This window comes from Colobus angolensis, unplaced genomic scaffold (genome assembly GCF_000951035.1).
Source record: "Colobus angolensis palliatus isolate OR3802 unplaced genomic scaffold, Cang.pa_1.0 Scaffold3, whole genome shotgun sequence".
In the NCBI taxonomy this organism is placed as follows: Eukaryota; Metazoa; Chordata; class Mammalia; order Primates; family Cercopithecidae; genus Colobus; species Colobus angolensis.
In genome coordinates, this window is record NW_012116265.1 from 26471659 (window position 1) to 26498387 (window position 26729).

A 26729-nucleotide genomic window follows, 5' to 3' on the forward strand; every position below is an offset into this window, starting at 1 on the left:
TTGCAGTGAGCCGAGATTGTGCCACTGCACTCCAGCCTGGGCGACAGAGCGAGACTCCATCTCAAAAAAAAAAAAAAGAAAAATATCTAAATAAATAGACATGTAAAATCAACAAGATTATTTCTCTTTCAATATCAAGGATAAACAGAAGTCAAAAAAGGGGTAAGGAACAAACTGTTCAAGTGAAAAATACATAATTTTTTTTTTTTTTTTTTGAGACGGAGTCTTGCTGTGTCGCCCAGGCTGGAGTGCAGTGGCGAGATCTCGGCTCACTGCAAGCTCCGCCTCCCAGGTTCACGCCATTCTCCCGCCTCAGCCTCCGAGTAGCTGGGACTACAGGCGCCCGCCACCATGCCCGGCTAGTTTTTTGGAAAAATACATAATTTTTAATATCCCCTAATTTACATTATGTTACTTGTATTGGAAGATAATAAAACTTTTAAACCACAGCTGTTACATTTTTACATAGATTCCATAGCAGGTAGCCACACCAATTTACATTCCCACCAAAAGTGAACAAAGGGCTGGGCACGGTGATCCCAGCCTAGGCAGAAACTTTTAGAGGTAATGGATGTGTTTATGGCATTACCCATAGTAATGGTTTCACAGTGTACATTCTCCAAGTTGTATACATTAAATATACACAGTTTTGTATATCTCAAACAAAAAGCCAGAAAACAACTTTAATTTTCCTAGTTAGAATGTTTTCCCTTTATTGAATGTGAGAATTCAAGAGGCACTTAATTAACTTTGTAAGATTAAAAATATTTCCCAAACATTTAAGAATCTATGGAAAACAGTATGGAGGTTCCTCAAAACATTAAAGATAGAACTACCATATGATCCAGCAGTCTTACTTCTGGCTAATACCCCCGTTTGCTCCTCCTCCCAGCCCCTGGCAATCACCATTCTACTCTTTGCTCTATGAGTTTGACTATTTTAGATTCCATATACTAGTAAAAGTGGGATCACCTGGCTGGCTTATCTCATTTAGCATAATGTCCTCCAGGTTCATCCATGTTGTCACAGATAGTAGTATTTCCTTCTTTTTTTCTTTAAGGCTAAATAGTATATTATTGTATGTATATATGACATTTCCTTTTTCCATTCATCCATGGATGACATTTGGATTGCTTCCATGGCTTAGCTATTGGGAATAATCCTACAATGAACATAGGAATTCAGATATTTATTTGAGATCCTGATTTTAATTCCTTTGGATATATGTTCTTATGCATCCTCCTTAGCTGCCTGTATTGAATAGTGTCATATATTGAGGATTGAAAAATATACAGTTTTCCCAACACCATTTATTGAAGAGGCTGTCTTTTCCCCATTGTGTATTCTTGACACCTGTGTGTCCATTTCTGCACAGAAGAGAAATGACAACATGGGAGGAGCAGGTTGGAGCCAGAAGGAAGAGAACTTTAAATATTATATCATATCCTAAACTGAGACTTCATCATTCATCAAATATTAATTAGAGCATATATTATGTGCCACACCGTCCTAGCTGCAAAGGATACAACTGTGGACAAAACAAAAGTTTCTCTGCCCTCATAGTACTATTACTGATACAGAAAAGAGAGAAGCAGACTCATTAAGATACTACAATAACAACCCAGGATAGAAGAGGCAAGTGGTATTATTCGATTATCCAAATGACTCCTTAAGTAATCTTAGATAAATCACCTCATTCTCTGCATCCCTATACTAATTAGAAAACAAGACTGCCAGTCAGCTATAATCTTAAGATCTTCAATTAGAAAATTCTACAACACGGCCGGGTGCGGTGGCTCAAGCCTGTAATCCCAGCACTTTGGGAGGCCAAGACGGGCGGATCACGAGGTCAGGAGATCGAGACCATCCTGGCTAACACGGTGAAACCCCATCTCTACTAAAAAATACAAAAAACTAGCCGGGCGAGGTGGCGGGCGCCTGTAGTCCCAGCTACTCGGGAGGCTGAGGCAGGAGAATGGCGTGAACCCGGGAGGCGGAGCTTGCAGTGAGCTGAGGTCCGGCCACTGCACTCCAGCCTGGGCGACAGAGCGAGACTCCGTCTCAAAAATAATAAAATAAAATAAAAAATAAAAAAAAATAAAAGAAAATTCTACAACAAATCAAGGCACTGTGTAACCCATATAAAGAATACTAAAGACTAAGAGCTACAGCTGGCCTTCATTTCCAACCTTTTCTTAGCAATACAACTTTAGAATTATGCATTTGCTTTATGAATTTAACCACTACCCATCAGTCTCCAAAACACCACTCACTTTCTAAATAAGAATGGAACCCTGGCCAGGCACGGTGGCTCATGCCTGTAATCCTAGCATTTTGGGAGGCCACAGTGGGCAGACTGCTTGAGTCCAGGAGTTCGAGACCAGCCTGGGCAACATAGCAAGACCCTATCTCTACTAAAAATCAAAAAATTTAGCTAGGCATGGTGGTACATGCCTGTAGTCCCAGCTATTTGGGAGGTTGAGGCAGAAGGATCACTAGAACTTGGCATAGCTGCAGTAAGCTATGACCATGCCATTGCACTCCTGCCTGGGCAACAGAGAGAGATTTTGTCTCAAAACATAAAAATGAAAAAGAATGGGACATTTCCAAAGCTAGACATGATAAAGGGTTTACCGAGAGACTATGAAGATCTCTGCTACCTCCCTTTAATTCCCTCTGTGTAATCTACAATTCCAAACAAAGGACAGACAGAGAAGTACCAAGCTACTTACATATTTGTAAGAAACAGAAAAGGAACAGTAGACAAGATACTTATTTTATTCTCCATTATATCACAGAGAGCGATTTGTCTCTACAATTACCTTATTTGCAGAAGCCTTAAGGGCAAAGACCTTACTCATCTTTATTATCCCATTGTTCCTAGCATGGAGTTTTGGACACAAGTACTGAAGGTGGAATTAAAAAGGAAAGACAAAAAGAGTCTGAGATCCAAAAAATAAGTATAAGTTAACCAGATAAAGGAGGGTTCAGGCAGTAACAGCATCCATCAATAAGACAGAGGGGGATACAATAGTAAATAAGACTTGATTTTTCCTTCTGAGGCCCTTGCAGCCTTTAAAAAAAAATATTTTAGGAGGAGAGAGATAAAACACCAGGTATCGGGAATGAGGTAACTAGTAAAATTAATAATTAAAGGCTACTTTTTACTGAATGTGCCAAACATTGTGAAGAACATTACAGACATTATCTCATTTAATACTCACAGCCCTATGAGTCAGATAGTATTAACCTCATTTTTCAAACATGGACACTAAAGGTTAGAGCTAGGATAAATACTTATTCAAGGTCACAAAATTAGTAAACAGTGGAGCTAAGATTCAAACCAATGTCTAACTCCAAAACCAGTACTTTTAACCTCCAGGAACCAAGATGATAGCAATGAAGGTGATAGAAAGTAATCAGGTACTGAATGTATTTTGAAAGTCGAGCCAAGAGGATGTGCTGAAAGATTAAGAGCAGGGTTTAAATTGAAGAGGTATTAGATAATATCTATGGGACTAGATGACTAAATGGAAGAGAACCAGTGCATAAAAATTAAGTCCCCTTCTCCAAATACTGTCAGTGCCATTTCTTTATAAGTACCCAGAGCCAACTTCTACTCATAAAACCCACCCTACTCTTTTATTTATTTATTTATTGACTGAATTATTTTTTTGAGACAGGGTCTTGCTCTGTCACCCAGGCTGGAATGCAGTGGCATGTTCACAGCTCATTGCAGTCCTGAACTCCTGGGCTCAAGCCATCCTCCTGCCCCAGCCTCCCAAGTAGCTGTGACTACAGGTGTGCACCACTATATCCAGCTAATTGTTTTGTGTGTGTGTTTATGTGGGGTGTGTGTGTGTGTGTGAGAGAGAGAGAGAGACAGAGAGAGAGAGACAGAGAGAGAGAGAGAGAGAAGATGAGGTCTTGCTATGTTGCACAGGATGGTCTCTAGCTCCTGGCCAAGTGACCCTCCCTCCTTAGCTTCCCAAATGCTGGGATTTCAGGTGTGACCCACCACACCTGACCTCCTTTTCTTTTTTAACTTTTTATTTGGAAACAATTTTAGATTTACCACAAAGTTGTGGAAAGGGTACAGAGTTCTCAAATGCCCTTCTCCCAGCTTCTCCTAATATCACCATCTTACATACTATAGTACAATTATCAAAACCAATGTATTAAGATTGATGCAATACTATCAACTACAATACATCTTGCCAGTTTTGAGCAAGTACAAATTAAGTTGCCATAGATACCCTTGTACGTATCTATCAGTGCCCCTGCATGTCAAGGTTCCCCATGATTATCTTCTGGCTCAATGATTTACTAGAAGGACTCACAGGACTCAGAAAAGCTGTTATATTGACAGTTATGGCTTACTACAGCAAAAGGATACAGATCAAAATGAGCAAACAGAAAAGGTACATGAGCAAAGTCCAGGAGAAACCAGGTGCAAGATTCCAGGTGTCCTCTCCCAGTAGAGTGGCATGCATGTGCTTAATTGCTCTAGCAACAATATGTGACAACACAGGCAAAGTAATGTCAACCAGGAAAGTTCACTGAAGCCTTAATGTCCAGCATTTTTATTGAGGGTCAGTCACTAGGCATGCAATGCCTGCACGTGAATGACCTCAGCTCTTTAGATTGTAGTCCCCAGATCCCCAGAGAAAAATAGGCTTCACCATAAATCATACTGTTTGCATAAACTATCTGATCAAACCAGTACCTGTGGCTCAAGTCCTCAGGCATATAGCTCTCTTACTAGGCAGAATATTCCCAGGGCCCAGTGCTCATCTCCCAGAAGCCAATCAAGGGCAGTCCTGAAAAGAGGCCTTTTTTGGGAATGGCTGGATGTGAGTAACCCATGCCAGCTGAATTAACCCTTGCCTGCATAACCTATGAATCCATTTCTGGGCTACCTCATTCATTGTAACAGTGGCACAATATAATATTGTATGGATATATTAACATTAATTTAGCCAATCACCTACTTATTAACTTTTAAGTTGTTTCTAGCTTTTTGCTAGAAACAATAAAAACAAAGTTTCAGAAGTCATAAAGAGCTACACAAAAGAAAGATACACTTTTTCTAGAATTATTTTCACTAAATGATAAAGGCTTAGTCTAGACTGTGAGTTTCAGGGACCTGAATGAACACAGGATAGCTTTAAGTACAATCTGATTTCAAATGTGTGTGAGCCGACAGTAGGCATTTATGGAAAAGAAAAACACTGTAAAGGACTTTTCTTACCTCAGAAGTCCTATGGTGCTTGTTTTCAGTAACAAATATGAAAGTAGTAAGAGTAAATCAAAAATTACATGATTTTTAGAAGTCATACAACAATGCTACACACAGCAAAATAGGACTGCAGAGCTTTAATGGCATACCTATGTCTATATCTAGGGTCTAGGACTCCTACTTTACAATCAGAGTAACTTCATCAGGCTTTCACATATTGACAGTTCTGAATATATATGTTTAAGATAAAAATAGGCCGGGCGCGGTGGCTCAAGCCTGTAATCCCAGCCCTTTGGGAGGCCGAGACGGGCGGATCACGAGGTCAGGAGATCGAGACCATCCTGGCTAACAAGGTGAAACCCCGTCTCTACTAAAAATACAAAAAATTAGCCGGGCGAGGTGGCCAGCGCCTGTGGTCCCAGCTACTCGGGAGGCTGAGGCAGGAGAATGGCGTGAACCCGGGAGGCGGAGGTTGCAGTGAGCTGAGATCCAGCCACTGAACTCCAGCCTGGGCGACAGAGCAAGACTCCGTCTCAAAAAAAAGATAAAAATAAATGTCAAATTTGGGTACATACATTCTTTTTCCTCTTATCTCACAGTTATAAAGACAATATTCCCAATTTATAATTAATAAAACCTTAATTATTTTAAATGAAGTGGCCTAGTTTCTTATTTTTCTATTTTCAATATTTATTAGTATCTAAGACAAGGTGTAATCCTACAAAAATTAAACCCACTTGGCATAATGGGATAGGTCATGGTGTAAAATAAATAAATAAATAAATAAATAAATAAATAAAATCCTGGCCCACATGAAGTTCACCACTTAAAAGAGAAAAAAAATTTATGCTTGTGTCAAATAATAATAAAAAGTTTAACCTTGTTATATGTCCACTTTAAAACAAGAACAAATTCTTTCCATTTGTTAATGATTTAAAACTGTCTTTAAAATAGCAAAATTAAAAATTTACGTATTTTGATTCATTTTTCTAAGCAGCTTTAAACAAAAATAATCATTAAAATTCCAAAAACCTTGATAAGCAATAAATTAGAGAAATGGATATTCTCAAAAGGTGTGTAATCAAGAACACAGATGGCAACAGAAAAACTAATTATAAGCACATCTTAGTAAAATAATTTGGATATTAACAACTTTCAATGGAAATAAGGCATTTCCCTCTTAGAATATTTAATAATATATCCAAATTTATCTCCATATACCTCTTTTGTAAATTGTGTTAACTGGTACTCGTCCCCTTATACCAGAAAACATTTGTACAATATCAAGAAATGAAGGAAGTAGAAGATTAAGGGGAGACAAAAAAAGTTCAATATTATTCATATAACAACTGAAATTGATTTGTTGAATTCTCTGAAAAAGTAAAACTGTAGATCTTGGAAATACAAGTAAAAAAGCATTTCCAAAGAATTTTCAAAAGGTCAAAGTCCTGTTATCTAAGCAATGTATTTTCACTCTCTTTAATTCCAACAACGTATACAACTCTGGAATTGAAAATAAATAAAAAGAATACAACTAACATGGCATACTACAAAGGTCAATTTAAAAACAAAAAAATAACAAGAATTCCAGTAGTAAGCATAAAAAAATTCAAATTATGTTTTAAAAGATAAAAAATATTCCAATGAATGTAAATATGACATACATATGGTAAGACTATTTTCATAAACCTTAATTGTACTTTCATTAGCTGTTACCTCCTAAATATTAGTTATCCACAGTGCTAGGTCCTGGAAATCAGAGAAACAGAAGATATAATCCTGTCATTAATAAGTTTACAGTCCACCATAATTCTGTATGTCTCAGAAAAAAAGAAAATTCTGCTGTGGAAAAAAAAAAATCCCCAAACTGGCATCTAAAAGATCTCTCATTCTACCCACTGCTTGTCCTTTCCTATGCTGAGTGTCCTGGAGCAAGTCAGGTCACTTTTCGGCCTCACTGTCATCTGTAAAATGAAGGGGCCAAACTAAATTTTAAGGTCCTTTCTGGCAAAACATCCTATTATTTTAATCTGATACATAATTTACAATATGTATAATAACTATTGTGTAAGTGGTAATTAGAAGTCAATGATAAACAGTCAACATAAACAGCCATAACCACAATTTAGTTTATAAAGCAATATTTAAATTTTTTTCGGTTATTTTTATCAAGTATCTCTAAACAGCTTCAGAGCCACTGTTTTTCCAATACTAGTGTGAACACGCTTTAAAAAGACAAAGGTTCTGCATCTTCCATCCCAATGGCAGAGTATCACTTACACTACCTCCATAAACTTCAGGAAAAAAGATTCTACCAGACTTCTACAACTGTTTCTCAAAACTGCAGTCTGAACATATTCAAAAGTCTATAAAATTCTCTGTGAAAATTTTTTAATATTATGTTTTCATTTCAGTGATACCCTCAAAATATTAGTAAGGCCATCTTATAATTGAAAACTTCTGAAATATATTAATGCATCTGTTTTCAATCAAGTGATACCAATTAATCCCTCTTTAATTCTCAGGGACTAACATAGAAAAGAGCAACAGCATACTTAAAACTTAAATGCATTCATGCCCACATGAGGGCCAAATGATGTCACCTTTCCCAAACAGATGAAGGTTTTTCAGTACTAGTTCAAACAGAGAAAGAGGGGGAAAAGCTGAATCATCACTATATACATATATTTAAAACAGTCTGTGAGATAAGCTTATATATACAGCAAGCGATAATTTAATTTAGCAAAGTATCAAAAATAACATATTAAATTGACATAATTAATTTGAACAGTACTATGGTGCCTATAGATGCAATCCACCTTTATGGTTTTATAAGCATGACTTAATGTTAAGAATTATTAGCTAGTCTTATAATTCTGTACATTTCTGTGATATTGTAATAAAAATGAAGTCAGCAGTGGGGTTTTGTGAGAATATTATTTGCATTTAAAAGGGGTCAGTGCCTTAACCTAGTTTGAGAAAACACTGCTCTTATAAGCAGACTTCTCTCTTACCCTTCTTCCTAATTCCTTAAGTTACTGGGTTTGTGGTGGTATCAGCCCTGGGTCCTGAGCCTACAGAGACGAGGGAATGGTTCGGATCAGGTTTTTTTGAGCCATTCTAATAGATGTGTAGTGGTACGGCATTGGGATTTTAATTGGCATGTCCCTAATGACAGGATTTTGACTATCTTTTTTTTTTTTTTTGAGACGGAGTCTCGCTCTGTCGCCCAGGCTGGAGTGCAGTGGCGCGATCTCGGCTCACTGCAAGCTCCGCCTCCCGGGTTCAGGCCATTCTCCTGCCTCAGCCTCCTGAGTAGCTGGGACTACAGGCGCCCGGCTTATTTTTTGTATTTTTAGTAGAGACGGGGTTTCACCGTGGTCTCGATCTCCTGACCTTGTGATCCGCCCGCCTCGGCCTCCCAAAGTGCTGGGATTACAGGCGTGAGCCACTGCGCCCGGCCAGGATTTTGACTATCTTTTCATGTGTTTCTCAGCAGATAACTGCCATCTATATATCTAGAATGCATGGCTTTTGCTCAGAGGCCATCAGACATTGACCTGTCATAGTTCTACTAGACTGAGATAAAAATCTTTTCTCCTACTGCCTGGCTCTCTGATACTATCTAAATCTCTAAAGCCTTTTCCAAATTTAAGAATCTGAAGAATTATTTTTCTTCCTATAAGATGCCAATGTAATTTGAGTACAGCTCCAAAATAAGACATTCTGCCACTGAAAATTATATTTTATTACTGTTAAAATAAAAGATAATATAACAATAGGGTTAAAAGCAAATATTAAAATTTAAGTTCAGTACTAATAGAGATAAGATTAAGTAAAGACCAAGATGAGAAGCAATATCTACAATTCATACATTCAAAAATATTTGTTGAGTGTCTACTATATGTTAGGCACTATTGCTGGTACTGAGAATAAGGCAGGCCAGGAGCAGTGGCTCATGCCTGTAATCCCAGAACTTTGGGAGGCCAAGATGGGAGAATTGCTTGAGCACAGGAGTTTGAGACCAGACTGGGCAACATAGTGAGATCGTGTCTCTACAAAACATAAAAAATTAGCCAGGTGTGGTGGTGTTGCATGCCTGTAGTCCCAGCTACTTGGGAGAATGAGGTGGGAGGATTGCTTGAGCCTGGGAGATTGGGGCTACAGTGAGCCATGATTGTGCCTGCACTCCAGCCTGGGTGACAGAGTGAGACCCTGTCTCAAAACATAAATAAATAGAGAGAGAGAGAGAAAATGAGGCAGTAGAAGGAACACACAAATATTAGATACATAACATGCTAAGGGTGAAAACTGTGATGGAGAAGAAACAAACTATAGTAAGAGGACAGCGGGGTATGGTTAATACTTATATGGTTTGGGAGGTCCTCACTGATAAGATGACAGGATAGAATAAGCCATGTGGATATTTAGAGGAGGAAGGTTCCAAGCTGAGGAATAGTAAATACTCCTCGAACAGGAGTATCTGATGGCATGTAAAAGGAACTACGAAAAGGCTCGGGTTTACTAATTTGTAAAGCAAATGAACCTGACAATAATATATTGCAATATATAATATAATATATTGCAACTACTTTCAACCACCTATTCAAGTATAGTATAAATGTGTAAAACTTCATGATTTCCTTTTATTTATTTTTTTTTTTTATTAAATCCTGGACCTGCGTGAGAGATTTTCCATTTAAATGCATCAATTTAGCTAGGAAAATTCCAACATTTTCTAAAGGAAATATTTTTCAAAATCCTTTTAAAACCAATCTTACTTGTCACAAAAAACAGATATCACAGTTATATAAGTACATAGTATAAACTGCATTTATCTCTAAATAGATAAACAAAGCCAGAAGCAGAGAAATGGGATATTTAGTACCTATTTTTTCAGAGAGTTCTATTAAAAACAAAGAAAAGCAGTGCCCCAGAACACTTGGGAAAATAAATCACCTTAGGAAAAACTGAAAAGCATTAGCCTACAATTACTACTTAACATCAAACAAACACAACTTTTAAAAAGTGAATTTTATTTTGCATGGGATTAAGTCAAGCAACAGTATGAATTAACAATAAAATAAGAATATATAGTCATCCTCCTGTATCCATGGAGGATTGGTTCCAGGACTACTCTGCAGATACCATAATCCATGGATGCTCAAGTCCCTCATATAAAATGGTGCAGTGTTTGCATATAATCTATGTACATTCTCCTATATACTTTAAATCAACTTTACATTACTTATAATACCCAATACAACATACATGCTATGTAGATCTCTGCTAAACTTAGGGAATCATGACAAGAAAAAAGTCTGTACATGTTCAGTACAAAGACAACAATCCTTTTCTTTTTTTTCAAATACATACATATTTTTAGAGAGAGGGTCCCACTGTGTGTCCCAGGCTGGAGTGCAGTGGCATGAACATGGCTCAATGCAACCTCAACCTCCTGGGCCCAAGTGATCCTCCCACGTCAGCCTCTTGAGTAGCTGAGACTGCAGGGGCACACTACCACATCCATTGTTTTTTCAAATATCTTCTATCCTTAGTTGGTTGAATCCATGGATGCAGAACCCACAGATACAGAGGGCCGACTATACAGGACATAAATTTCTATTCAGTCAAGTATCTTTATACAATATTTCAAAGTTCCCTTATTCTCCTTGACCAGGAAAAATATAAATTTGAATTTATCATTTTAACCAACTACACAATAAGATGTAAAAGATGAACATCACCCAAGATAAACTTAACAGCACTTGACTTTAATTCAAAACACAAACTAAAAAGCCATTAAAGTATGTAGAACTTTTTGAATGCCGTATTTTCTCCCTTGACTTCTTCCTTGGTTTTATAAATCTCAAAGGCTGTGTGGTAGTTTATATTACTTATACATATTCTTTATGTTGCAAAGATCCAAGATTTTAATTTTCCAAAAACAAATCTAAAAATTATAAAATCATAACCAAATTTTATCTCCGTTTAAGGAACTATCTTTTCTTGAGATGAAGCATGACTAAAATTGAGGAGCCTGAATGTTGATGAGGCTGTGGAACAACTGAAACTCTCTGACACACTGCAGATGGGAGTGTCACTTAGTACACACTTATGTCTTGCAAGTTACACATCACAAGCCCTTGCAATATCCTGTCATCTTCAGATTTCTGATCACAATGCCCACTACAAAAAGCCATGCCACAATTAATCTTTCAAGGTTTTTCTTACTGACACTTTTCACTACTATCATTCCAACATCCCTTAATGGTTGACCTCTGACCATTTGAGGCAAACCAAATCCTATTGTACACAAAACAGCACTGAATACGATAACACAGTATCTAACCTAAAATACTTACAACAAAACTAACAACAACTGCAGTATTTTTTTTAATTACATAGAAATGGACCTAGGCAATTTCAAGAAGTTTTACTACAATATGAGAAATGTGATATAAAGCATATACAAAGAGTAAACAATGAGAAGGAAGAAAAGGAAGGACTACAGGAACTTTTAAAAACATCATTTAAATCTACTCCAGGCTCAAATTATTAAAAGGATAAAACAATCTCAGCAGATGAGCTAATTTAAGATGATGGTAATGTTTGCTATAGGAATTAGACTGTACTACCTTTAAAAAGTCATCTGTTTTACATTTTCCTCTAATTTTATTATTTGATACTATAAGTTGGTGAATGTAACATAAAAGAAAGAAAAGAAAGGAAAAGGTATAAGAGAAAAAAAAGAAAAACTTACTGGGATTGAAAACTCCTCAGCCAAATACTTCAAGGAGGATGCTTCTCTTGCCAAGAACTTGTTTCTTTCTTTGAGATTGCCTTGAAGTTGTGTATCAAACTCCTTTCTGACCACAGAAGCAACAGAGTCAATAATCACAAGTTTAACTCCTTTTGAGATAATTTCTTCTTCCAAAGATTCAATCCTATAAAAGAAGAATTTATAAAATAGTCAATAAATTTAAGATAAAGTAAATAAATAAGGGTATTGCAAAGGCTAAGCAAATTAAAAACAATAACAAACTATTCTTTCCTAAGTTACAGTAATGATTTGCAAGAATTCAGTAAACCTAACTTATTTTCAGCTCTTCTAGACATATAACACTTTTCTGGAAACAGAGCAAACTGTTTCTGTGTAGTTTCAGAATTCCTTGATTCTCCTAAGATAATGCTAATGCTCCAATTCTAGGGTAAAACGACTTGTGGTAGCCAGTCTGTAAAATGGCCCGCACTTACTCCCTCCTCTTGGTATTTCACATCCTTGTATAGGTCCCTTCCACAGCGTGCCAGACTTATCTGTGCGACCACAAACATATGACAAAATCATGGTACCTTATTTCTGAGTGTAGGTCATAAAAGACTACAGCTTCCATCTTGGGTACTCTTTCACTTGCCCAGTCTCTCAGGTCACTTACTCTGAGGGAAGCAAGTTGCTATGTTGTGATTTATGGAGAGGCCCAGATGGTAAGGAACAAAGGCCTCTTGCCCACTGCCAGCAAGAAACAGAGGCCTTCCAACAACTACATTAGGGAGCTTGGAAGCAGATACTCCAGCTCCAGTCAAGCCTTGAGATAACTGCAGCCCTGGCCACCAGCTTGACTATAATCTCTTGAGCGCCACTGAGCCAGAAACACCCAGCTAAGCTACTCCCAGACACTTAACCCTCAGAAACTATGTGAAATAATATGTATTTGCTGTTTTAAGCTACTAAACTGTGAGACAATTTGTTAATGGAACAATAGATAAGTAATACACCACTTAATTAAATCTAAAACATTTTATTCATTTAATTTTTTTCATTTTTAAAAGACTTCAACCAAAAGGCTATAACAAAGAAGAACACTGAAAAAGTTATTCCACATAATTCTAACCTGTAAAGACTTTTTCACTCAGAAGCTGAAACATAAAAGATAAAACATAAACCTTCAACGCATTACTAAAAAATCAAAATCTAAAGCAGCATACCTTTGTAGAACTTCATCACAGGTGAGTTCCCGATAAAGATGAACTCTACTACTTGTCAAAAGTAATTTTTCTTCAGTGTTAAAATATCTGGGAAAACGGGATCCTGCTATCTCAACCAGTCTGTGGGTAAAAAAAAACAGCACAAACAAAAATAGTTAATTCTATTTAAAATCACATTGCTGAATCTCTAAATAATTTTACTTGAGAAACTTCTAAGCCTTATCAATAGAGCAAGTATAAGCAAAATGGCTTAATATACAGGTTTAGAATGTAAGCTCTCCTTTGTAAGCAGTAACAGAGGTTAGCAGTCATAGCATGAAACCAGCAAGGGCTGTTGGATCTCATCTAATCTTAAGCAAACAACAATGTCTCTGAGATTGATCTTTCTGGGATCAAATATGTTTTTTGTAAATGATATTTAGAGTAGCAGCTATAAGGTATGTTTACTAAATAAGAATGCTTTCATTTTCTTGAATGAAATAAGTATATTTGAACAAATATGGTATATTGTATTATAGTAGATATCAGTAGTCTTCACGTCTCATTCCAGAAAAATACACTTTCTCAATTGAAACAATTCAGGCAAATTAATGCTATGCAATAATTCCTTGGTAAACAGAAAATTATGGCCCAAACAAATTAATGTTCCAATATTTTCTTAGTAAACAAAAAGTAATTTTCTAAACACTGATTTCTGCCCTCAAAGCCAGTTTAATATATGCAGTAGGCCAAACACAAGAGAGTGACAAGTTAAAACACCATCATTTATATTATAAGATATGGAAAGCATTACTAGAAATTTCTCATATTTATGGTTTAAAATGTTAAAAATATAAGTCTTTGAGTTTAACCATCTCATTTCATTTTAAATGTTTTGAGTTTAACCGTCACATTTCATTTTAAATGAAATGACATTTTGTCAGCCCTAGTACTTAGCCATCCCAGGGGAACTGGGAGGAGAGGCTGTAAACTCGAAAACCATCCTATATTTTATGTTCCATTTAGAGACTCAAAAGTACAAAAGAACAGTGTTTTCATTTCGAAATAGTTAGAGTTCTGAGAAGAGGCTGGGAACTTTGAAAAGATAAACAAAACAAGTCCTTACATTTGCTCTGATTAGAAATAAAAGAGAAAAACCTAAAACAGGAAAAGAGAAGAGAGAACTTCAACAACTGTTTTTAAGTATATTTTTGAGCAATTTGAAAAGAAAAATATATATAGCTAAGTTGAACAGGAAGAGGAAAAAATACTTCATGAGTAAGGAATAGTACCAAAAGAGGTGTGAAGAGTGAGAATAAAATGGATCAAATAACCATCCAGGAAAAGAGCTTAAGAGAGGCACAGGGATTGAAATGGAAGAAGGAAATGAGGTAAGTGAGGAAATCAAGAAATGAGATGGCACTGGCACAGGCAGAACAGCCAAATCCTGAGGGTTTGGGGAGAAAGCATAAATTTTTTGATTAGAGAAACTATTTGCTGAGTTTAGTGCTGGTCAGAGAAGTCAGCTAAAAATCCCTGGCACTTAGAACCTACCAGTTTTTAACAGGATAGGTCTGGCAACATCTTCTAGAAAAATGGAAGTTTTTCAAAATTTGAATGCCCAGTTGATTAGGAACCAGATTGAGAGTACCTAGCTCATTAGCAACAAGAACTCAACAGCTGACAATTTTCTGCCCTCTACACTAGGCTGGATTTCCACTAGTGGCTTGAGTAGTGAAAGGCTCTGGAACGTATTGCTGCTTTCCCATTGCTGAAGGCCTCGCAAAAGGAATGGTAGTCAAAAGACAGACATGAACAACCTTTGTTCACAGTTACCAAGCTAAATAACTGTATTAAATGGACCATTTACACAGCAATATGCTGTAATTTTCTCTGTTTCTCCAAATGTTTATTTTATAAAAAACATCTAAAAAATATAAATCAAAAACCAAATATAAATGCAGTATTTGACATGTCTCGCATTCATCTCAGTAACTTCTTGTGACAATCTTCATCACAAAGATCTTTTTTGTTTAGGGCAAAAAAACAGAAAAGAACCTATCGTTTGCTCCCAGACATGAATTATATAAAGTTTGAAAATAATGCCATCTAGTGGATATCTTTTTATAAAAAGTATTCTTTTCAAAATGAGCACTTAAGATACATTCATTCAACAAATATTTATTGAGGACCTACTATATGCCAGGCACTGTTCTAGGTGCTGAGAATATGGCATTGAACAACCACTACCACCAAAAGAAAAAGAAAAACCCTTCCTTCATGGGGTTTACATTCTACTGAGGAAGACAAATAAATATATATTATATATCAAATAATAAGGCTCTAGAGGAAAATGAAGCAGGATGAGAGAATAGAATGTGACAGGTGGGGCTAGTGCTATTTTATATTTTATGTAAGGTGAACAGACAAAGCCTCATTAATGAGGTGACATTTGAGCAAAAGCTTAAAATAGGTAAGAAAATGAACCATGTGGATATCCAGTGAAATAGCACACAAGAATAGGGAATTATAACAAGTGCAAAAGCTTACATGTGGAAAGATGCCTGGTATGTCTGAGAAACAACAAAGAGACTAAAGTATCTGGAACACAGGGAGTAAGAGGGAGAATAATAGAAAACAAAGAGCTAGCCAAGGCCAAGATCACATAAGACCTTTAGGTCTGTGGTATTTTTTTAGCTTTTATTTAGCAAAATGGGAAGCCTAGAAGCAGGAACAACATGATCTGACTTTTTTTTTTTTAAAGGACTGCTCTAACTGCCAAACGGAGAAGAGGTTTGGGCAAGAGTGAAAGCAAGGAGGTCAGCTAGCACAGATAAGATCTGGTAGTGACCAGTTAAGAGCTGGTAGTGTTCTCACCCAGGGAAGTAACAGATCAAGTGATGAGAAGTAACTGGACTCAAGATATAGTTCAAAAGAGGAGCTAAAAGAATTTCTTGGCCGGGCGCAGTGGCTCACGCCTGTAATACCAACACTGTGGGAGGCCGAGGCAGGCAGATCACCTGAGGTCAGGAGTTCAAGACCAGCCTGGCCAACATGGCAAAACCCCGTCTCTACTAAAACTACAAAAATAAGCCAGGTGTGGTGGCACATGCCTGTAATCCCAGCTACTCAGGAGGCTGAAGCAAGAGAATCACTTGAATCTGGGAGATGGAGGTTGCAGTGAGCCAAGATCATGCCACTGCACTCAGCCTGGGCGACAGAGTGAGCCTCCATCTCAAAAAAAAAAAAAGAAAGAAAGATTTTCTTGACTAATTGGATGAGTGTCTAGAAGAATGGAACGACAACTTTATTGAAGCAGAAAAGACAAGATTCAAATAAAGGTTTTGGTTATTGGTGCTATTTGCATGTTTTATTTCCTTTACGGGGGAATCAAAAATGCAGTTTTTGACATATCAGGAAATCCATGTATGTAAACCTATCCAAGTTCCATGTCATTACGCAAACGAATATGAATCTGAAGTTCATGGGAAAGCTCAGAATTCAGATATCAATCCAGGAGTTATAGCCCATAAAAGATCTTAAAGATCATAAGACTAGATGATATTAGGGATTGAGTACAGATGCAGAAGAGAAAAGGTCCTACGACTGAGTTCTGGGATTCCCCAAAGCCTAGAAGTTAAAATGATGAGAAGGATCCAGCAAAAGAGACTGAGAGGAGGAGGTGATCAAGAAGGTAGGTGTAAAATAAGAGAGGGTGGCTCCAAGAAGCCAAGTGGGCTGGGCATGGTGGCTCACGCCTATAATCCCAACACTTTAGGAGACCAAGGCAGGAGGATCTCTTGAGCCCAGAAGTTTAAGACCAACCAGGGCAACATACCAAAACCTTATCTGTACTAAAAATTTAAAAATTAGCTGGGCATGGTGGCATGTGCCTGTGGTCCCAGTTACTCAAGAGGCTGAGGTGAGAGGATTGCTTGAGCCTGGGGAGTCAAAGTTGCAGTGAGCCATGATAGCACCACTGTACTCCAGCCTGGGTGACAGAGTCAGGTGAGACCCTGTCTAAAAAAATAAAAAGAAGTCAAAGGAAGAAAGCTTTTCAAGAAAAAGAGAGTGATCAACTCTTTCAAATGCTGCTATTGGGTTGGGTAAAATTTTTTTAATCGGTTGCATTATAGAGCTGGGAACTAAAGCCTGGATAGAGTGAACTCAAGAGAGAATGAAAGAGAGGATTTCCACTTCTGCCCACAAAGGATTAACTGGTACAAGAAATGCACTAAAATAATAAGTAGAAAATCAGACAGAATACATGAAATAACAGCTTTCAGGTACTGAACAATAGAAAGCTTGAGACTGTAATCCTTGAGAGAAAGGAAACAAACCCAATGAACTTACAATCGCCTCAGCTTGCTCCAGAGGCAGTTTCCAGGCTGCAAAACAAGAAAGGGAAAGCAAACAGAGCCTGGCAGACAATCTGAGTTGAGGAGATGGGGATCAGAGTTTGGGTAAGCTAAGGTGGCTAGAACTTAGGGGGCAGAGTACCAGAGAGGAAGTAGGTGTGCAGAGTGAGCACTGCAGAGATCTACAGAAAGGTCCACTTGAGAACTAATCCACACATGTGTGAAGGGAAACTACCTGAGGCTGAGGAAAGGACCACCAGAAAGTATCAGACTGAACAATTCCTAGTGTCCACACAGAGTGGGAACATTCGGGTTTACACAAGATGAAGAATAAAGAGACCTTATTATACACTGGGCATTGGGCAGAATTTTCAGAAGCGTTTTACCTTAGTAGTGGAGCTAAATAAGTTTCAGAATAAAAACCACAGTCACGCGCCGCATGACGACATTTCAGTCAATGATGCATCGCTTATACAACAGTGGTCCCATAAGCTTATATAGTATATTTTGACTATACCTTTCCTTTGTTTAGATACACAAATACTTACCATTGTGTTGTAATTGCCTATTCAATACAGTAACATGCTGTACAGGTTTATAGCCTAGAAGCAATAGGCTATACCATATAGTCTAGGTGTGCCATAGGCTATACTATCTAGGTTTATGTACACTGTATGGTGTTCATACAACAACGAAATTGCCTAACAATGCATTTCTCAGAACATATCCCCATTGTTAAGCAAAGCATGACTGTACCTGGGATTTTTCTACAACAAAATTCAAAAGCAACCTTCAAAAGGACCAAACTAATACTAAACTGTACCTCAAAACAAAACCTAACACTCTTTAAAGACATATGTTAAAATCCAGCACCCAACAACGTAAAATTTACAATGTCTAACATAGAATTTAAAAATTACCAGACAAGTAAAGGAAGAGGAAAAGATCCATAACCAGGAGAAAAATCAGTCAAAAAAAACAGATTTAAAAATATATGTATATGTTGGGAGGCCGAGACGGGTGGATCACGAGGTCAGGAGATCGAGACCATCCTGGCTAACACCGTGAAACCCCGTCTCTACTAAAAAATAAAAAAAAAAACCAGCCGGGCGAGGTGGCGGGCGCCTGTAGTCCCAGCTACTCGGGAGGCTGAGGCAGGAGAATGGTGTAAACCCGGGAGGCGGAGCTTGCAGTGAGCTGAGATCTGGCCACTGCACTCCAGCCTGGGCGATAGAGCGAGACTCCGTCTCAAAAAAAAAAAAAAAAAAAAAAAAAAAAAAAAAAAAAAAATATATATATATATATATATATATATGATGGCATTCATAGATAAAAATCTTAAAATGGCTATTACTAATCTTCTCCATTTGCTCAAGAAAGTAAATGAAGCAGGGGTTGTCAAACTGTGCACTATGGCCCATGCCTGGCCCATTGCCTGTTTTTGTCAATAGAGTTTTATTAGAACACAGACATATTTTTAATATTTTGTTGGACAAAATAGAAGCACTTCTACTACATTCTGAAGTATAACCGTTGTCTCAAGTAAAAACACCTGTATAATTGGGTTCTAAGATTAAGAAGTCACTTTTTCCATGGGAGACCATTTTTACTTGAAAGAATGATTGACAGATAAGCTATGCTTTTTCTGACTTAAGTATTTGGTTGACGTTTTCTCAAAATGAGCAAAATAAGCCTGACACTTCAAGAAAAACAAGTGGCAATACTTACCGCCAATGATAAAATTCAAGCTTTTAATGAAAAATCAAAACTCTAAAAAACTTACATCTGCTACCATGAGTTTGACTGCATCCCAATACTTAAATACTTTTTGTTCAGATCAGTGAAGATACTAATGAAATTATTTTTTTATATTGAGTAATAAAATGTGTCAACATTTAGAAGAACTCCATAAGACAGTGAACCAATATTTTGTGAGTGACAGATGCATAATATTACAAAATCATGCATGGATAAATATCCATTAAGAGCCTAAGACAGATGAATAGATTTTAATGTAACTATGGAAAAAATGCAATAATATGGTTTCAGATTCTATATCACAACTAACCTCTAGGCAACTACCACTCAATTCCTGGTGTAGTATCAAAGAAGCATATCTTTAATTATCTGAAGAGAATATTAAAATATTCCTCCCTTTCCAGCTATAACCAGTATAAGGCCAGATCTTCATATCTCAACCAAAACAACAGATTGCAAAAGACTGAATGCAGAAGTAGATATTCGAATCCAGCTGTCTTAAGTCAGACGCTAAAGAGATTTGCAAAAATATAAAACAACGCCACTCTTTTCTCACCTTTTTTTAGTCAAAAATGTATTTATTTCCCATAAAAAATACATGTAAAGGCCAGGTGCAGTGGCTCACATCTGTAGTCCCCACCACTCAGGAGGCTGAGGCAGGAGGCTCTCTTAAGTCCAGGAGTTGGAGGTTACAGTGAACTATGATCATGCCACTGCACTCCAGCCTGGGTGACAGAGCGAGACCCTGTCTCTTAAAAAAAAAAAAAAAATGTATGACGGGCAGTTTTGTGTCAACTTGGCTAGGCCATAGTCTCTTGTTATTCTATCAAATGCTAATCTACACATTGTTGTGAAAGGATTTTGTAGATGTCATTAATGTCCATAAACAGATGACTTTAAGTACAAGAGATTATCCTACCTAATCTGGGTGGGCTAATTCAATCACTTGAAAAGCGTTAAGAGCAGAACTGAGGCTTCCTTTAAAAAGATGAAATTCCACCTAAGGACAACAGCTTAGGCCCTTGCCTAAGAGTTCTAGCCTGCCCTTTCCAACAGCCTGCCCTGTGGATTTCAGACAACTCCACATCTGCATATGCCAGTTCTTTGCAATAACTTTCTTAATATATGTGTTCTACTGGTTCTATTTTTCTAATGGAGCCATGTTTTGGTACAATATGCTAACATGTAATGGCCGGGCACGGTGGCTCACGTCTGTAATCCCAGGACTTTGGGAGGCTGAGATGAACAGATCACTTGAGGTCAGGAGTTCAAGACCAGCCTGGTCAACATGGCAACACCCTGTCTTTAATTAAAAAATTCAAAAATTAGCCCAGCGTGGTGGCAGGCGCAATGGTGGGCACCTGTAATCGCAACTACTCAGGGGATTGAGGAAGGAGAATCGCTTGAACCTGGGAAGCGGAGGTTATAGTGAACCAAGATCACACCACTGCACTCAAGCCCAGGCAACAGTGAGACTCCATCTCAAAAACAAAAACAAACAAAAACACACCATGTAATGGACTTACTGCATAATAGAAAATAGTTAAATTTTCCAGTTTAAATTTATAATATGATAAATATCAATTGACATAATCCACCTAAAGAGTTTAAGGGCCCTGAAAATTGAAACTTTAAAAACTACAGCCATAAAGCAAAATCTGAAAGGTCAACCACCAAAAAAATCATAGATAACAAAAGATAGCATAACCAAAGTTAAAAGACAAATTATAGAATTATAGCCTAGGAAAAAAAATCATATAAACATAAATATCCATAATACACAAAGCATTTATATATATCAATAAGGAAAAATGGACAAAGTGTATTTCTAGGCAATTTGCCAAAGAAATATAAATGGACAATGAATATATGTTGGCTCACAATAGTTAAAACAATGAGCTATCACTTTTTTCCCATAAGTATGACAAATTAAAGAAACTAAAAACAGTGATGAAGGCTCTCAAAGTACTGTTGGTTGAGATACAATTATATACAATATTTCTAGAGGAGAATGTGGCAGTTTATACAAAAATTTAAAATATATCCTTAATGGATTTCTGATGGATTAAAGATATTGACATAAAAGATAAAACTATAACTATATTAGGAAAAAACTGTAAGACAGTATCTTTGATACCTAATAGTGGGGGAAAACTTGTTAATTAAGATCTGAAAACCAATACCATTAGGCAACAACTTCAAATTTACAAATTTCTGGCCAGGCACGGTGGCTTATGCTTAGAATCCAAGCACTTTGGGAGGTGGAAGCAGGACGGCTGCTTGAGTCCAGGAGTTCGAGATCAGCTTGGGCAAGATGGTGAGACCTAGCTCTACAAAAACATTTGTTTAATTAGCCAGGCATGGTAGCACATGCCTATAGTCCCAGCTATTCGGGAGGCTAAAGCAAGGGGATCCCTTGAGTCCAGTAAGTCAAGACAGCAGTGAGCTATGATTGTGCCACTGCACTCTAGCCTAAGTCAGACCTCATCTCCACTAAACTTTTCCAAATTATAAATTTCTCTTCAACAAAGGACACTATAAAGATGGCAGATAACAGAGCAGGAGGAGATATTTTCAATGTGTAAAACTGACAATTAATATTTAGAAGACACACAAAAAGCTTCTGCAAATCAAGAATAAAAAGACTGGAAGCCCAATGGGAAATGGGATAAAGAGATTCATAGACAGAAAGCCCAAATGTCAAACAGGTATTACTGAATGAATGAATGAAAACACTACTTGGATCCTTTCTGAGTCAATCATTTTTTCCAACCACAGTTCATGGAAAGAGGACATGAGTTCACCTCTCAGCTATCTTACTAGCCATATCATCTTGGGCAAATGACATGGTTTCTGAGTCCCATTTTCCTTATTTCTAAAATGAAGATCATAATACCCCCCTCCTCACCTGACAGTGCTGCTGTATGCATCAACTGAGATGAATATCAATTACATCATGCTGCAATATGCTCTAATTTATAAAATATTATTTATAGCATTATCAGTCTTAATGACCATCACATTACAGAATGGCTAGCATCCCTAGACCACATCTATTTATTACTGTAAAAAAAAACAGTTATTTTGCACCCCCCTACAAATTTCCAAAGCAAACATATGCTTAATGTAAAAAGTTTTCCAAAATTCTAGTTAAAATATAGCATCATAAATGTGCTAAAATGTAGGCTTACTGCTTCTCAAACTTGTATATATGCAGTATTTCTCTGTTCATACTAAAGGGGAAACTATCTGCCTTACTCCCCCAACTAAGAACTACTAATTTTTAAAATGGAAGTAGCGCCATTCTAAAGGGCCATGCTGTCAGAAAAGCTACCTTTATACTCTTAGTCCATCAAACCCCAAAACATCCCTGAAAACCTATTAAGAGCTTTATTTCGAAAATCTCCTTCCTCCCTGGATGAATCATTTGCATATCAATTGCTAGTGGAGATGTCCCGAGGTAAAACACCACTGCCTTCCCAACTTCCCCTTCCATATCATCTAACTTAGCCTAACCCTACATCTACTCTCAATGTCCCACTGCCCAGAACCACTCATTTCTGATATACAAATAATGCTAACTATCAATCCCACAATCAAAGGATTTACTGTGGTAGAACACCTCAGAAAATGGTTAGAAGTGTTCCTCTTTTAAAAGAAAAAGAAGTTCTAGGCCACATTTTAGTTTTTCTTTTGCCATTAAATCTTACCTTGCAAGTGACTATCTATACCTTTATTTGGACCTGATAGCTACAATGCACTTTAAAGATTCCAATTCTGGAAAGAGTTAACTGCTCATGGATACAGATAGACTTCTTTCCTAATCAGTTCCAGAATCCTTTGTCAATTAAGGGGCAAAACCCTGTTCAGAATTATTAGTTCCCTATGTGACTTCATAGCTCTTATATAAAAGGAAAAATAAAAGCTTTTCATTAGTGACCACATGCCAACTTGAAATAAAACATATGCTTAATGTAAAAAGTTTTCCAAAATCCTAGTTAAAATATAGCATCATAAATGTGCTAAAATGTAGGCTTACTGCTTCTCAAACTTGTATATATGCAGTATTTCTCTGTTCATTCATTCAATATGTATTACTGAATATAATGATATGAATCTATTAATTTCTTACAGATTCCAGAATATTCCAAAGCTTTGTTACAGTAATAAGTACTTATGACTAATGCTACTGTATATCCTAGAAACTTTTCAGGATCTCCCTCCCCACTAATTCACCTAGATTCACAAATGATATGGCAGCAAAAACTGAACTGAGGAAAACCTACCCAGTGTCATGAAACCATCTCAAAAAAATGATTAAGAGGGAATTTATCTCCCCTATTGTTTCTTTCTGGGTCAAAGATTCCAAATTTATACCAACAAGCAAATATGTCAACGGTCTTAAGAACACACTGGTATTAACTTCAGAATCAGCCTGAGTCATGGCTGGTCACTATCACTCCCTGCCTCCAATTTTATATACAAATCCAGAAAGAATGATACTCTAAATACAGCTATATGGCACATAACAATGGGGATATGTACTGAGAAATGTGTCATTAGGCAATTTCACTGTTGTGTGAACATCATAAAGTGTACTTCTACAAACCTAGATAGTATAGCCTACTACACACCTAGGCTATATGGTATAGCCTACTGCTCCTAGGCTACAAACCTGTGCAGGGTGTTACTATACTGAATATTGTAGGCAATTGTAACACAGTGACAAATATCTTTGTATCTAAACTTTAACAAGATACAGGAAAATTATGGTATTATAATCTCATGCAACCACCATCTTATATGCAGTCCATCCTTGACTGAAATGTTGTTATCTGGCTCATGACTATAGTTTGTTAGGTATTAAAGATAACTATCTGTGGGGAACTTGGCACCCTGAGAGGTGACATGCACACCAAATACAGCAGCTCCCTCAGATCTAAGCTTAGCCATTGCTCCCACACACTACCAATACAAGTTCCTCTCCTTTGTATACTAAGTTATAATATTTACAATTTCACATTTTAGTGATTATTTGATTGTCTTCCTCCCTTGCTGGACTAATTGTCTTCCCAATTTTCAAAGCTTTTCTGATTTCATTACAACTCAGGAATATTCACTTCTACCTCCTAAAATTCCAGTGCTATATCCTATCTTCTCAGGCCCCCACTTTCCAGAGTACTGGCTCTCATCTCTTACTTCCCTACATCGCTCAGGTTTTCTTACATACTTATTGATCCCCTTCAATTTGCAGTTCTAAAACCAAACCTTTATTTTCCTTTACCCATTTTATTTCTCCAAAAGCGTTATTTCAATACCTCTATTACTATTTGCCATCCATATTACCTTCATTTTTTTATTCTTAACCCACAGTTCCATCTTTTTGTGATTGTCTCTAATATGGACAATATATTGTTAATTCAGTTCACGTATACTGGAATTCTCATGGTTGCCAAAATTTTCATAGACTAGAATGTGGGGATGGGTCACTGGATTAATCTATTTATCTACATTCTCAAGGTATATACAAGCTTATGCTACCTAAGACTATATCATATCTTAAGCAGAAGTCCAGTGGGTTAAATAAAACAAGCAAAAAAACAGCAGAACTTCTCTGGATCAATCAGAAGAGGATCCAGATCTTTGCCTGAATAGCATTCCCCTCTTCTCAAAGTAGTCCCTGTAACTCACTCTGGTTAGCACCAGACTACACAATTATCTAATTCAGAGGTGTCCAACTTTGACATCCTTGGGCCCCAGAGGAAGAAAAAGAATTGTCTAGGGCCATACATAAAATACATTGACACTAATGATAACTGATGGGCTTTAAAAAAAAAAAAAATCACAAAAAAAGTCCTACCGTTTTAAGAAAGTTTATGAATTTGTTGGGCCACATGCAAAGCCATCCTGGGCTGCATGCGGCTCACGGGCTGTGGGTTGGTCAAACATGTTCTAATTGTTAAATAGTCTGGAGATACAATTGTGGTCTATGATGAACAAGTATGATTAACAACTATTTAGATTAGTATCTTCTAAAGACAATAAACTACTTAGTGCATTGCTTCTAAAGATAGAACTGACTTTCCAAAGTGCTTTTAAGTATATCATCTGCAGGGTTTTCTTTTTGTTTCCTTTAATACATTTTAAACTTAAGTAATTTTTATTTATTCCTCCTTTGATTTCTCCCTCCTTCTTAGTAAAAAGATACCTAGATATTTATAAGAAGAAATTATTTTCTACTTTTTCTCACTTACCCTAAATTCTATATATGTGAATCCTTTAATCCTTCGTCATATTAATCCTTTAAACACGTTCTCATTTGTGCTGATTAGCTGACTAGCTTTGTAAGCACAAAGTGGAGACAATGCTAAAACATACAGAGCTTCAACAGAGTCCTTTTTGAGTCTCATATTTCCCTAGCTTGCCTCTTCTCTAAGTCCAGAAACAGCTGGGGCTGGGACAGAAACTGTTCATTACCAATCCAATATCCATTTCCACTTCTTCCTTGCTATGAGAGCCCCAGTTTTATTCGGGCAGCAATATTAACCAGACAACTCATCATGATTGTTATGACGATCTTCTCCCCTCACTTTCCCAGCCTCTTTTTACATATAGAGGTGACTCAGTGAGAAATCTGCAAGAGGACTACAGGCAGCAAAAAAGGAAATCCACAGAAGGGAGGAGGCAGATATTCTGAATAAAAGTACACTTTCCTGATAAAAGATATAGTTGGCCCTTTTCCTTCCCATTGACTTGAGCACAGAATGAATCCAGCGTCTGAAAATGTACATGCCCTAGGTCTCCCTGTCATCACTGAGACCTGAGTGACCCAGTGCCAGCAACCACCTACTCAGGTCTTGTTATAAGAGAGAAATAAACCTGTTTTTGTTTAAGCCACTGTTCTTTGGATAGTCAGTTATCTGCAGCAGTAAGCTTTCCTAACCGATTGACCAACCTTTCCTGATAATTCCAAATAGGGGTTAAGCTGTCCTGTAACAGAATGAAGGAAATGTGACCAGACACTACAGGGCCAGCTCCATTCTATGACCCACCACGACAAACTAGAAGGTGGTATAAGAATGCCAAGTCTGGCATATATATCAAAGAGCATTCCTATTTTTTATTCTACCTGGCCCTATCACCAGACCTCAAAATCCATTCCATGTGGGAGCCAGATGATCGCTCTTTTTTTTTTTTTTTTTTAACATGGTTACCATTTTATTTTTGGTATGGTGAGAACACTTAAGATCTGATCTCTTAGCAAATTTCAAGTATATAATACAGTATTATTAACTATAGTTGCCATGCTGTACACCAGAACCGACAAAGAACTCAAACAAATTTACAAGAAGAAAACAAACAACCCCATCAAAAAGTGGGCAAAGGATATGAACAGACACTTCTCAAAA

General features: G+C 37.1%; 1 protein-coding gene across 4 annotated transcripts in view; it reads right to left on the minus strand.

The window, feature by feature from the left end:
* The window catches only part of RAD51B (RAD51 paralog B), an 800423-nt gene that overhangs the window by 720538 nt on the left and 53156 nt on the right, over positions 1-26729 (minus strand). For all 4 annotated transcript variants that reach the window (XM_011949703.1, XM_011949704.1, XM_011949705.1 and 1 more), the window contains exons 6-7: positions 13226-13345; positions 12003-12186 (exon numbers count right to left, since the gene is read on the minus strand). In XM_011949703.1, coding sequence (XP_011805093.1) covers positions 12003-12186; positions 13226-13345 — 304 coding nt within the window. The remainder of the gene's footprint in view (positions 1-12002; positions 12187-13225; positions 13346-26729) is intronic.